The sequence below is a fragment of the Stegodyphus dumicola genome, chromosome 2 (genome assembly GCF_044657685.1).
Source record: "Stegodyphus dumicola isolate Sdum_Otavi_A_Nest chromosome 2, ASM4465768v1".
Classification (NCBI taxonomy): Eukaryota; Metazoa; Arthropoda; class Arachnida; order Araneae; family Eresidae; genus Stegodyphus; species Stegodyphus dumicola.
The window spans coordinates 155864722-155880538 of record NC_140769.1 but is presented as its reverse complement, the minus strand read 5'-3'; the positions used below and the strand labels follow the sequence as shown (position 1 = coordinate 155880538).

Genomic DNA, 15817 nt, shown 5'->3' with positions numbered 1-15817 from the left:
TGCAACCTTTAGATACTTGTGCTAAAAATGCCAGAATCCCTTACTTTAATTTTAGATTCATAATTCTCAAAAATGGTTTTGTAATCTTTTTCATCCATATTTCATAAACAAGTATACTACAATGTTATTATAACTTTGCATTACAGTTTATTTGTTACAATTTGCATTACACAGTATTTAATACTGGTGTTGCTTTTCTTTGCTTAATTATCAGCTAAAAGTGACTATATACACATGTTGCACAAATATCGTACCAATATAAAGTTTGCTATTATTTGTAGTAAACCCTAAAATGCATTTACTTTTAGGTATGGGGGCAGTATGGTATATAGAAAACAGATAATGAATTCATTTTGCCAAACAGATAATATGTACTGCTAAAACTAAAAATATTTTTTAAAAAATGTATGTTTGTATGTAATATATTAACAAAACAAATATCAAGTTGTTTTTAAAGATTGTAATAGAATTTTCGATTAAAAATATATTTTATAAAAAATTAAAAATATCACTTATATTTTAAAATAAATATACTCACTTCAAAATACAAATATGAAACACACAAAATTTTTAGTCTATTTCTTTTAAATAATTCTTAGTTTAGTAGATAGATTTAAGTAAATAAGTAACTACTACTAAATGGACAAGAATTCTCATCTTTTACAAGATTAACTTTATGCAGGTTTAAGATATACTGCTTTGTGTTTATATTAAATTAGGGGAAAACTATGTAAATAATCCTATGAAGCCAAATTTTTCTGGCAGTGCCAGAATATGAAATTATCATAAAACTTTCAGTATTTGGTAATTTTATCATGGATGTTTCATCTCTTACAATATGGAAACTATTGCATATACATTACTCTACTTCATTATATATATTTTTAATTGAAACATAAAAAACGTGCCAGCCGCTGTCTGGTACTGATTTTGCTGTACCAAACAGGACAATCTCCGATGTCCTTTTATTTATGCCCAATACTTTGGCATCTACTGTTAGTTTCACCGTCATTTATCCTTTTTGCATAAATACTAGCAATTATGCAAATACATCATTTAAAAAAAAACTACCACTCATGCAGTTTCAGAGATTCTAATTCCAACTCTTTGGGCCATTACAATCTGCCTTCTAGCAAATTCGTTTAAGATCAGCAGCCTTTCCTATTACTTGCAAAAGTAAGTGCAAGAATGATTCCTTACCTTCTCCAGCAACAGTTAACCATTCCCACTCAATAACATGCCCTCCACGTCATCCAGATGAGTTCTTTGATATACATGGGGATGGTCATAATGTTTTGGCTTGTCAGTGTATAATTTTTAATTTGCAATAAAATCCTATCAGTCATAAATAAATGTGGTTCCAAATTAATGATGCATAAAATCTTTCATTTCTCTCTGATATTAAAAAAAATGCATTATTCATTACTGTGTATGTTAGTCTTTTTTTCTGGACCTGTTAACATCTTGCAACATGTGTTGTTTACATTATGAACGTTACAATACAATACATTTCCAATGCCCAAAAACAGGTCAAATTTTATTTCTTCTGTACATTATTGACTGAAATAAAATCTAAATGTTATGATAGAATTTTGGTGTTAACATATAGATTTCAAGTCTCCACATTTTCTCAATTTTTTATTTTATTCAAATGGTAATATACTTTTTAATACCTTAATATCTTTCTGTTTATACCATTTTATGAACAGAAAAGAAATGCTGGAAACATTCCTTTTTTAGTTGCATTTTAATTTTATTATAATTTTATCAGTAGGCAATGGCATGTATTATTTAATCTTTTGTTTTCTTTTAACGTTCCAAGTTATTTTGATTAATAAAGATTATATTTTGTGACTAAACAAGATGAAGAACTATATTGAACCAGAAACTTCTTGCTTCACTCACTTTTGAAAAATAAAATATAAGGTGCTAATATTGTTTTTGTAGTTCTCTTCCTGGACTCACACAATTCATTTAACTTGTTTGGTGGGTTTTTTTTTTTTTTTTTAAATATTTATTTTTCTTTCCAATTTTCACAGTGAATAAAATAGTATTTTAAAATGACAGTTATAAAACATTCAAAGAGGTGCTTATTTCAAATAATTATTGTTATCAGTGATACTCAATACAGGTATTTAAACAATGTTTTTAGAAATCTTGTCTGCTTTTAGATACAGTATTCCTGAAAGCATAATTTAAACATGAAATGTTACATTGAATTTAATGATGAAACAGATGTGGCAGTGGTGCAACTGTCTAAAGTAAGCAGAGTTCACTTATCAACATCACAGATTTGAGGGGAAAAAATTATTGTTTTGATTATGGGAAAAATTTTGCTCCATTTAACTAATTTCAATTTCATATTTTGAATATTGTTTCCTTTTTGGGGTATTTCATGTTTTTCAAATACTGTATTTCACTGAATAATATGTTATCAGGTAATTATTCATCAATATAACTATCTTTCAGAAATTAAGCTTTTTATTCTCATATTTCCATTTTAAAATTTTTCAGATGATTTAATTTTACTGTTCATTTACTGTTACGGTCAAAAAGCAGTTTAGAACTGACATTCTTTCACAAACCAGACTTTTATGAACTTTGTGAATTTTCTAAAATGTATATCTAAAAGGAACATGTATTTGATTACTGAATATATTTCTCATTTGACATAAACATTTTCATGACCATATGAAGCAGAATAAGCATTATTAACACCAACTATGTTTACAAAATCCAGAAATATTTACAGAAACTAGGCATTTTCTGAAGCAGAATATTACCTTGAAATGCAGACTGTCCCAGATGATCCAAGATGTCTGATCTTTATTTACATTAATCTAAATTATTTTGCATTGAATTTACAAGGATGCTAAAAATATATGCTAAAATGAAAATGGGAAAAAATCATACTTTGAATACTGATCATAAAATGGAGATCTCAACAGGTAAAGAATTAAAGATAAGGCACGTCTGTTGATCTCAAACTTTTCCACTTGGTTGAAGTTCTTACTTTTCCTTAATATATTCCAGCTAATACAGAAAACCATGACAAAAGTTAAAATAAATAGATACATAAATAAAACTGATAACTTTGTGAAATTCTTATGTTAATAATATGTAATACAAGTTTTTTTAAAGAATGTCTACAGATTCCTAGAATGCTAAGCAAAGGGAACCACAAAAACCTCAGCAAATTCTAATAATGAAAAAGATTTATGCACATTTATTGGCATACATATTACAATGATTTAATGGTGTCTAAATAAATGAGGAGATTTTTTGCCATGAATGATTACACCTTTTTTTTTTTTTTTTTTTTTTTCATTGTAGTTTATCGATATGAAATAACTGTGAATTTTTCCTTCACTTGGCATTATAATAATCTGGTAGATATCCTTTAAAAGATTTACAGCTAATTTCTGTAAACTTTTATTTCCCTTTGCATTATACTGCAAGGAAGTTGGTACTTAAAAATGGTTCAGCTTTTTATATTCAATATAAAATTGTTCTGATCTGTTATTTAATCAACTCAGTTCACATATGTTTTAAAATTATAATTTAAATTGAAACGTGTTAGTAAATTGTCTGGAAATGGAGATAATAGCAAGAACATCTACTAAATATGCAACATATAGTTTATTATCATAAAAGACGGTACAAAATAATTTTTTAGAGCTATTAAGGATTTGCACTACATGTTTATTCAGAAATCAAAATCAGGGAGAATACTTTAAATTTCACATTTTCACACAAAGATAATGCACAAATTGATAAAAAAAATTATTTTCTTTTAACAATACAATTTAAATCAACAGCTCTCACACACCACTGACCTTTTCTCATCCCATGTCTAGCTAACACCCAAAGTTATTCTCCTCTAGAGGTCTTTTTTTTAAATTTAAATGCCACATTTCAAATAGTTGGTAAAAATAAAACAGCATGCTATTAAGCTACACATAAATGGGTTTATTACATTAAAAATTATGAATTACTTACATGCTTATTGGTATATATTGTCTAAATTATAAACATAATTAAAAACTATTTTTGTTGAATTCACTTTGCTGATGCCTAAATTGAACTTTGGGGATCACAAGATTTCAGCCATGCATCAGCTATTCTTTACTCTGAATTTTTTGCTACAATATGAGTCTACCAATTTCAGGTTGCATAAGTTTCTCTACAATGACAAACCTTCAGGGAAGACAAACTTGCCACTGATTGAGAACCCTTGATAAACATCATTAGTAGAAAAACAGTTTTTAAGCTATCAAATCAATTATGATTAAGAATATTACATAGTACAAAAATTATATGGAATTTGAAAACTTGAAAGGAACAGCAATAGAGAAAACTATGATTTTAATAATTTCAGTACCTAAGAAAGCTATTAAAATGATCTTTTAGCTTAAATATGGTACCAGCTTGAAGCACAATGAAAATTTATTTCTCCTATCCGCAGATTCTGTTCTCAGCTTTATTCATTTAGAAAACCAATTATATCGTTGATGTTGATGAAACTTGCATTCAACTATAAGTTTCTTAAATGGTGAATTTATTCAGTGGCTGTTTTCGATAAAATACAGGGTGTTTATAAAGTCCCGGACCCATTTTGATGTAACTTCTGATGATTCTTCCATTTTGATAACTCATAAAATAATAAAGATAGATTAAAATTAATAACATAAATGATTAGATAGACTCAAAAAGTTTCATGACCCTTGTCAATGATACTTCACATGTGCTCCTTTCGTTGCACGGAGAATATCAAGTCGATATTCAATTTCACGCCAGGTGACGGCATGCATGTCGCCATCCACAGAGGCTATTGCGGTTGTAATTCGGGCTTTTAGGTCATCAATGTTGGACACTCTCCTCCTGTAAACATTGTCCTTTACAAATCCCCATAAGAAAAAATCCAGCAGAGTTATATCAGGTGATCTGGGTGGCCAAGGAATTGGACCTCCTCGCCCAATCCATCTTCCTGTAGAATGGTCATTCAAAGAACTACGAACGATGGTAACCTAATCTTGTTGCAAAAAAACATGTGGCTGAAGCTCTTCTAGTTGTGGAAATACGAAATTTTCCAACATGTCTAAGTATACAACTGATGAGACCGTCTTTTCTGCAAAAAAGAAAGGCCCAATGACTTGGTCATGCATTAGTCCACACCACACATTAACCTTTGGGGAATCCCTTTGTACCTCACGGTATTCATGGGGGTTTTCAGATCCCCATATGTGCACATTATGGCGATTAACAATGCCAGGAAACAAAAGAGAGAAAAATGCAATTAATAAGCAGACGATATTTCGAAAAGTACAGATATTTAGACTGGAAAATGAAATTATATGAAATTAACCACACGTGCAGACGATATTTACAAAAGTAAAGATATTCAAACCTGAAAAGGAAAATATATAAGTTATTCCATCAATAAATGCCATAAATTTGTTTATATCTTCATTATTTTATGAGTTATTAAACATGAAAATGGGTCCAGGACTTTATAAACACCCTGTATTATAACATGCAACAGTGATATTACTATTATATGCAGAGAGGGAACATGATAAGAAAACAGATTACTGATAACATAAAATGTAACATCTTTCTTTACACAACTGACAAGCAAAACTTTCATGCAAAAAGTTTACTTTTATCAAAATATTCAATAACTAAGAATATCTTTTTAAAAAGCCATAAGAATAATTTAATCCACTGCAAAATCTTTTTTCTTTTTTTTTCGGGGGGGGGGGGGAGTAAAAAATTCAAACATTTGTTCAAATGCAACTTTCTTCTGGTGAGCAAAAATGAGGTCAACTAAAATATGATGCATCACAGATTATAACTTGAAAATTACAGCATATCATAATAGTACAGCATAAAAAATGAGGTATCAAACTGAGAAATTAAATGTATCCTAAAAGTTACATCTGATATCAGACAGTTAAATTTTTCTAAAATAAACAAACAAAGCTACTATATTCTAGGGAGTTTGCAAACATTTAATAACACTTTTTTTAGGCATCTGAAGAGTTTACACGTTATGAATTTAACCACATAAAAAACACTTCTAAAATTTGCCAATATATATTTTTAATATAGTAAAAATTCCAATAATATATATACCTAAGGATGAAGGATTGTGCAGATTAGTGAAATTTTACGGATTATAGGATATTTTTCAAAACTTTGTTCACATTTTGCTCTTTATCATTTTTTCTTTAAATGAGGGTTATTTGCATGTAAATAACTAACTACATGCACTTAACATATTACAAGTTATTTAATCAAAATTTATGAAATATAAAACTATTGTTTTTTAAATATGATTATACACAAAGAAAGTAATGTAACAAAGAGATAAAACAGAAAAATCCTTTGAGGAAGTAAGGAATTCTTTTTTATAGAAACACATCAAAGAACCCATATGTAAAAAATGGGTACTTTTTTGTTAACGGGGCACCACTTTGTGCCAAACAAAAATGTTAATGGAAAACCTAACTAGATGACAGTAATCCTAACAAAACATAAAGCTTCAAGAAAAAATTAACTGGTAACAACTGTAATGTACCACATAATATATATGCATTTAATATAGTGATGCTGCATTTGTTCAATTCTCACTTTTTAAGAAGAAACAGACTGCTGCTTACATGGGGGAAGCAAAAACATCAGAGAATTGCAGAAATTCAACATTGTACATAGCCTTGGCACTATGCATATTTAACATTACAGAGCTATTTATGACATATTATAAACAGACTATCTCATTTGGCACTTTGGCACATATTTGACAACTGGCACCTCATTAATAGAAAACTACTAAAAATTGCATGTCTGTTAATAAAATTACTTTCAAATACTTTTTATGCTCTTAAACAAGAGAAAATCTAAATTAATATTTAAATGTACTGTTTAAAAAACTTAACAGTAGAGATTTTAATAAACTGAATCCAATAATATATGATAATAAATCCAATAACTGAATACATTATAATCTGCACATGCACAACTAAATTAATAACAAGCATGGTATTGCAAAAAAAAAAAAAGTAACAGTGATTCAAAATCTATGTTTGCAATAAAAAGGAAAGCTTATACAGATACACAAAAGCCTGACGAAGTTGAAAACTAAAGATACTTGTTGGTTATGTGGGACCTGCACATACAGTGCTGCCAAAAATACCACCTACAATTCTGATTTTTGCAAGTATTTCACAACCTCAGAAGCTGACCAGGATTCTTCTACAAAGAAAAAATATTTATTTCTTTTTCTTGTTAAAGCTCTCCCTTCTTTTGGTGGGAGATTTACTTTTCTTTTTAAAACTTCAATTTCTTCTTTGATTCAGAGACTGGCATTCAGATGCAAACAATGGAACATTTATGAGATTTATCAAAATGGGAAGCTAAGGGCAACATGTATATATATAGCTCATCATCACTTGTCTTGAATGCAATCACCAAACAATGCCTGATGAAATTCAAAAACCCACATTTCATCACAAAATTTTCCCAATCCATTGTTCATAATACAGGGACCAAATAACTAACAAGTACTAAAAAATTACTAGAAATGAAATTTCCTATGATGAATTTATTTAAATTCAAAATTCTGTATGTTTGCACTCAAAATTGAGTGCATATTACACACATCTGCAGATTAAATGGTCACAGATTAGCAGAATACTAAAGCACTTGAAACATATTTGAATTTTGAATAGAATAAAAGATTCAATTCAAAATCTGTGTACCATAAAGCAATAGATATAAATATTTTTACCTTGTGGCATCCATTCCAAATGCTATGAGCCAAGGTTTCCAAGAAAATTCTCCAAATGCTTGGAGTGACAATACTATAAATTTGTTGTTAAGGTAGCTCCCTCAAAAAATGTCTCCTTAAAATTGTAAAACACAATAATGCTCAATATAATATTCAGAATAATAAAATTAAACTAATACCAGAATAAAAGATGACCTCATTTTTGTTTTTGGAATTTCTGAGGTAATGGATTATGAACCTTTTCAGCATTACAGACATAAATTCCATATGGAAGGATATCTTTCAAATTCATTACACATGAAAATTTCTGACAGTTTTTAATGCATCCAGTTCCAGGCTGGATGTATATTGGAAGAAAATGAATCAAGGTACAAAGTGAAAGAGCTGTTTTTCAATTATAACTAAGAAATTATCATTCATTCACGACATTTTGAGAAAACTTAAAATTTCAGAGCTAAACCCATAATGCTCAGAGAGATAAATTTTTAAGTAGCTTGTATTAGAAATTTTATATGCATTTTCTAGAGATTTTAGGATTATTTCTTTAAAAAATATTTAAAAATACTAAAATATTCATATACAATAAAACCTCTCAACCTCTTAAAGTAAGCAGTACTTCTAAATGATGCCCTACAATCTATTTCTCTAACAATTGATGTTGAACATGACTCTTCATGATGCAAATATCAATACCAAAATTACTAATACCAAAATTGTATGGAACATGTGTGACCATCTAGCTTAATGTATTTCTTTTAGGAAGTATACAAATCAGTCCACCCCACTTAATTGTCCTTAGCTTATGCCTCAAACAAATGGATGGAGAAATGTAAATCAGCATTAAAAAGTAGTGACAAAATACAATCATTTTTTGATTCCGCTGATAAATACACCAAGATATGTTACTACTATTTGTAAGACAGTTTTCAAATTCTGCCTTTTCTACTATATTTTTCTGTTAAGGAAGCTAAAGGCTGAACTTACATGAAAATATATATATATATATATATATATATATATATGATTTTATCAGAATCCATATATTCATTGTAGATTCTTGATATGGCGGTTTGGGATATAGAGCCCCCATCTAGTCTAGTCCCAACAATCTGGTTGTAATCTTAAGTTTTACTCAGCAGCAACTGTAACATTTTTCTTCACGTACGTTCATACAGGGTTCATGGATTTGGAGTGAGTAACAACAATACTTGATGAAGTATCAAAACACACTTTATTGGCCGGTATTATTCAAGACAGCTCCAAAAACATGTTTTACAGTCATCGAAGAACTACTATAACGGTAATGTCACTGTTATGCCACTCAGAGAATGCTGTGTAGGCTTACAAATAGTGTTTTACTATAAAAAATACATTATATTTATATTATATTGACTTCCCTAAGAGAGCTGATAATACTTAATTCTAATTGAAGCCAATACTTCAGCAATCTACAAAAATAATCATTTTATTTACAAAGCAACTTGGATTGCATTGATGGTTCACTACTTACTACATCACAAACTGAACTAACTAACATTCTTTTCTCAGAAGAGAAGCGCCCTCCAACGGCGATATAGAAATCTTTTGTAGGGTTTTTCCACACAAAACACCTGATAATTTTTGCAAAAATTATCACTATTTCAGCATACAAAATAACTCAAATGTAGGAAAGCAAGTTAAATATCAAGTACATTTACCTGATGTAAACTTAAGCAGCAGAAGGAAATTCTATAAAGCAAACAAATATAGTTAACAGCATACAATTCAAATGTTACTCAATAAGTAAATATTAATTCGAATTACAAACAGTAAATTATTAGTAAAAACTAAACTAATTATCTAAAATTTATGTTAGTGAACATGAAATATAAGAAATAAAATTAAAAAATTACGAAATTAGTTCATTTTCTGTCAGATAGTTCAAGGGGGTATATCAATTGCACAGGTCTCTTAAAGTCCCCTTTTTTAGTTATTATCACACATGATCATACAAGACCATCACATCCTTTAAAAACTTGAATTACTCAACCTAAATCCCAAAGGAACTTAGATTTAGTTGTTCCTTCAAATAAAACTACATCACCAATTTTAAGATTTTTCTTGGCTTTGGGAATACCAAAGAAGTGAGCATTTCTTAACTCAAGAAGATACTGACTTTTCCATTTTTTCCAGAACTGTTTTATAAGTGTTGTCTGATATTCTTTTCTTTTTATTAGACTCTTTCTTGTTGGAGAGCTATTCAGGATCTCAGAAAAGTTGTATGGATATTCATCTGTCTCTATGTCTGATCAATAGAAAATCAGCCGGCGAAAGCGGTTCAGGTTCATATAAATCGTTGTAAACGCAGATCAAAGGACGTCTGTTCATAATATTTTTTTACCTCTGTCAACACAGTCATAAATTCCTTAAAATTCAGTTGAGCTCTGCCTAATATCTTTTTCAACGGTTCCTTTATGGTTTTCATAAGGCATTCATAAAAAGCTCTCCACCATGGAGCAACCTCGACGATAAATTTCCAAGTCAAACCTTCATCTGCTAGAAAATTTTAAAAGTCTGCACCTTTAATTATGCTGTAAAAATATTGTAAATCTTTGGCAGCATATTTGAAAGCCTTCGTGTTGTCTGAATAAAAGGTGTGACAGTTTCCTCTTCTTGAAATGAAACATCTGAGAGCCAAAATGAATTTGTTTGCAGACATATTGGAAATGAGTTCTAGATGTAACGCTCGTGTAACAGCGCAAGTAAACAATAAGATGTATGATTTCTGAATGTCGTTTCCAAACTTAATGTAAACTGGACCTGTGAAATCCATGCCTGTAACATAAAAAGGTGGAGTTTCAACAATTCCATCTCTAGGTAATTGAGCTGTCATTTGGTTCGCTTGTTTTACTGCATATTTTCAATAAATTAAACAATTTCCTAAGACTTTCTTTACCAACTGACGGCCTTTAGAAATCCAAAATTATCTGTTGTTCTTTAGCTAAAGTTGCTGCAACTCCTGCATGCAGAACGTTATTATGTTCCTTTTTACAATCAATTCAGTAAATTTGGAATCTTTAGAAAGAAAAACTGGATGTTTCTTGTCAACTGAATATTTGGTTTCTTCTAATCTTCCCTTAATTTGAAGAATTTTATTTTCATCAAGAAACGGTGCCAAGCTGAATATATTAGAGCTTGGAGCAATTGACTTGTTAGATTGAAGAGTCTTAATTCCAGGTGTGAAGAAATCCATCTGGGCTTTATGAACACAAAATATTTGAGCATCTTGAATTTCAAAAGCACTTAATGTTCCACTATTAGCAGGTAGTTTTCTTGCCTTAGTAGCAAAACATCTAATCCATGCCACAATTCTGAGATATTTCAGCATATTACTGAATTTTGTTATATGCAATAGTCGATCATCTCTTTTCACAACAATGTCATAAACAGATATCTTACTACGGCATTCTAGTTGTTCATTGTTTCCCACTTCAAACTTCGGTTGAACTGGACAGTCTACACGTTTGTTTTGTTACCATTCTGGTCCAAACCACCAAAGTGAACAAGTCTTCAGAGAATTTACACTCAAACCTCTGATTAATAAATCAGCAGGATTCTTCTTACTACTACAATGTTTCCAGTTATTGGGATTTGTCAAGGTTTGAATTTCTGCAATGCTATTAGAAACAAAAGTTTTCCAGTTGCTAGAAGATCCTTTAATCCAATGTAATACGATTTGCGAATATGTCCATAAATATATCTGTTGACAAATATGATTAAATAATTTAGTTAGATATTTTGCAATTCTAGCTGCCGTCACTGCTCCCACTCTAATCAGGATAATGTAAAGCTTTTAAGAGGAGCTACTCTGGTCCTTAATAAAATGAAACTTGTTTTGATTTCATCAAATTTATTTGTATATCCGAAATATGCTACACATCCATATGCGTTATTACTTGCATCGCAGAATATACGTAATGAAATGTCACTATTTTGCTTATCAACCTCTTGAAAGTATTTTCTATCTATCAATATTTCTCGTAAATGAATTATTTCTGCAAGCCATTTCTTAAATTCAGTTTCAATATCATTTGGAAGCTGTTCGTCCCTATCAATACCCTTTATCTATATTTGTTGTAGTAGGATTTTAATTCTGATCATGAATGGTGATATAAATCCATTGGATCATAAATTTTAGCAGTAACATGTAATACTGTTCTTTTAGTATACAGCACACAACTAGTTGAAGATATTTCCAAAGATTTTAAATCTAGTTTAATAGTATCATTTTCTGTATCCCAATTAAGACCTAAAATTCATACTCACATGCCTTAAAATCGTAACTGCATCAATGACAATTGGTATGCCTTTTCTACTGTACTCGTTCCATAATACAAATCATCGACATATAAAGATGAATTTAACATTTCATAACTTTCAGGATTTTTAGTGATTTATTTTTTAATATGGTGCTTTATTATGGCTGCTAGAATGAATGCACTGGTACTAATACCAAATGGCAAACATGTCGTGTTCATAATTTTAAACGATTCACTGTTGTCATTCTGAAACCAAAGAAATTTTAAATATTTGAGATCTTCCTCGGCAATACTTATCATTAGAAATGCCTTTTCTATATCAGCGGAAAAGCGATATCGTGTTTTCAAAATTTAAGAATGACATCTAATATGTTAGGATTTAAATTAGGTACAACCTGTAACAAATCATTTAAGGATTTAGAATTTTCTCCTTTACATGATGCATCGAAAACAATTCTAACATGAGAAGTTTCTTTATCTGATCTTATTACTGCTCTATGAGGCATATAATAATCTGATTCTAAATCTTTATTTTGACATACTTCAACAATTCCGTAATCAAGTTGATCTTGAATTATTTTTGTGTATTCCTTACGCATTTCTACATCCCTATCCAATCCATCTCTCAAAATCTCAAAACGCTTCTTTGCAATATGAAAATTATTATTTAATTCATCAGGGTTAGATTTCCAAAGCAATTTAATTTGATATCTTCTCTTATCAAAGGATAAAGAATTTTTGAATTGATTAATTATTTGTTTATCTTTAACAGAGAAGTCTACGTTTTCTTTTGAAATACCAACTGAGTCTAATTCCCGAAACACTCTTAGGTCATTCATTATCGCATTGTTCATAATGGTAATATTTTGTAAACAAGCTTCCGCTTTTCCAAATTTCGAACCTGTAATTACCCATCCTAAGACAGTTTTTAATGCAGCTAAATGTTTGTTAATTATGATTTTTTCATCTAAGATGAATTTCCGAAACATATCGGATCCTATTAGGATTTCAACATCCAAATACTTATCTCTGCAGCATGAGTCAGCAAGCGGTAATTTATGCCTAGTCATGAATTCTGACACTTGTTTATCCAGAGGGTAAATTATGGCACCAGTAATGCTTGGGATAACAAGAGATTCGATTTTTATTGAATACTGCATATTATGTCTAGCTTTGATTTCAAATTCGATGACTGGATACTTCTTTTCTGAAGTACATTCTATTCCGAAGGAATAAACAGAAAGTAATTCATAGTGAATAGGTTTTAACTTGAGTGTATTTGCTAAATGTTTAGTGCAGAAACTTCTTAGACTTCCATTATCAAGTAATTTAGAAATAAATACTGAATTTACAATAACTGCACATGTTTGTAAATAAAAATTTTTGGAACATGCCATACTTGTATTACACTATAAAATTGAACTGATAGTTTCAGAATTAGAATTATTTAACTCTTGAGTATCTTTAGCATTACAATTTAAATTCAATGATTCTTTACATTTGTTCTCAATATTATTCGTTTGATTCATTGTTGTAGTATTACTATTTCGGTTATTACCCAGATGAATGGAACTATGATGACTTTCACTTTTGCACGTAAAACAAGAAAGTTTATTAAAACGACAGTTTTTACCAATGTGACACATTTTGAAACATTTGAAACAATGTTTAGTATTCTTTAAAATCAGTTTTGAAACTTTGCACTCAGATCACTAGTTTTTCCTAATGGTGTTTGAAATTTTGTTTCGTGTTCATTTGAATATTTGTTGCATGTCAAAAATAAGGTTTTTTCTCTGCTTTCAACTTCTATTTTTAGAATATTAATTATTTTTGAGACCTTCCAATCTTTGTCTATCCCACATTTTTTAGTGATCTCCAGAACAACATCTTGTGGTATTAATTTAATCAATATGGTACATAATAGAGAACCATAAGTTTCTGAATTTACCCCTAAGGCTTCTAAATTGCGAACTTCTGTTTGACAAGTATCTAATGATTCTCTAAGCAGAGAGACGTCTGTCGATTTCCTAACAGGTGTTAGATTTAATAGCTTATTTAAATGAGAATTAATGACCAACATTTTTTGTCCAAATCTTTCCTTTAAGGTTTCTATTTGCTGCTTCATAATTTTGATTTGTTAGTGTAATTCTTTTAATTGAATTTGCGGCTACTCCTGTTAAATATGAGTGTAAGTAATAAAATTTGTCTACATTAGATAAATCTTCATTTCTGTGTACCGGGCATTCAAACTGATCCCAGAATCTTTGCCAATCGGCGGGATCGCCATCGAATCTTCTTATTGTTAACGATGGTAATTTAAATAATTGTTTTTCTAATTTTAACAAGCCCCTACACCTTTAAAAACATGTGTTCATGAAAACATAGAAAATTTTCCAAAACTACTGCATGTACTTAGTAAGTGGCATACACAAATAGGTATGTGAAAAGGGCAAAAATCACTACAAACTTTGCAGTCACTTTGGTCATTTGTGTGGGTTCTGTTGGATATTGTGGATTACGAGCATGATCTGCATTTTCTTGATATTCTGCGATATAAACTCTAAAATGTCGTGTAACATTAAAATTATGAGGGGGAAAAAAAAAAGCCAATTTTGCTCTGGGTGAAGATAATTTTTAGATTGTCTTAAAATGAACAAGGTTCAACAACTGTAGCTAGGAGATATTAAAAACCTTAAAAAAAAAGTGAAGATGCTATTGCATAATTGGAGTCTTCTGGATCAAAAGTTAGTGCAAAATCAACAGTATACACGAGAGAAATTATTGTTGCGTTCTTTGTGTACTTGGTTTACATTTAGTGATAGCAGCTTTCAACTTACATGAGCAATTAATCAATTTTTCATAATACTCATTACATTTAATAATTTCATTTTCTATTTCTTTAACATCCATAATTTGACTTTGAATTTCAGAATCTATTTCTTTTAACTGTTTAAATTTCAAATTTATCTGTTCTGAAAGCTCTTCCAACTCTTCTTCTCCTGTTTCAATTTCTAAAATTCAAGCTTCGATTTTAGAAATTAATCTTGTTGTAAGAGATCTAAGTGTAGCTCTTTTAGCCTTTGCGATTTTCATTTCGAAATCACTTTTAACAATGCTTTCAAATTAACTTGATATCTTCATTAACTAAATCTCTCTTCTGATTTTAATTACATAAAGAAAAGAAGTCATTTTCAACTTGCTCAATCATTAGTTCAATCAAAACGAAAGTAATTTGCAATATAAGATTCATTTCTTAACAAAGCAACGTGGTTAGCATCAATGGTTCACTACTTACTACGTCGCAAACTGAACTAACATTCTTTTCTCAGAAGAGAAGCGCCCTCTAATGGCGATACAAAAATAGTTTGTGGGTTTTTTCAAAATTTACAGAAAACAATTACCCACTGGTCATTTCCATTATGGAAAGTACAATAAATTCAAATTTCATGGACTACCTGAGATATTTCAAGTCTATATATATCAAACATGAATCAAGATTTATTGTTAGAGACCATACTATAATTTTATGCTATCTGAGACAGATCAATGAGTGCTGCAAACAGTGTTTGTATTGCTTGATGGGAGGCAGTGGAAAGATCTTCTGGAAAGTAGTACCCAATTTGAAATTTCTTTCAAAGAGCACTTCATACCTGTAGATGGTAATAAATTATTAGTATGATAGTTTATTTAGATTCCACAAGTTGTTTTCTATTGTACTAATTAATCTATA

General features: G+C 29.8%; 1 protein-coding gene across 1 annotated transcript in view; it reads right to left on the bottom strand.

Moving 5' to 3' along the window:
- Positions 1-15817, bottom strand: part of Pex16 (peroxisomal biogenesis factor 16) — a 61281-nt gene that overhangs the window by 7980 nt on the left and 37484 nt on the right. The window contains exons 6-7 of the mRNA XM_035361938.2: positions 7790-7862; positions 2914-3033 (exon numbers count right to left, since the gene is read on the bottom strand). Of these exons, the coding sequence (XP_035217829.1) occupies positions 2914-3033; positions 7790-7862 (193 nt within the window). The remainder of the gene's footprint in view (positions 1-2913; positions 3034-7789; positions 7863-15817) is intronic.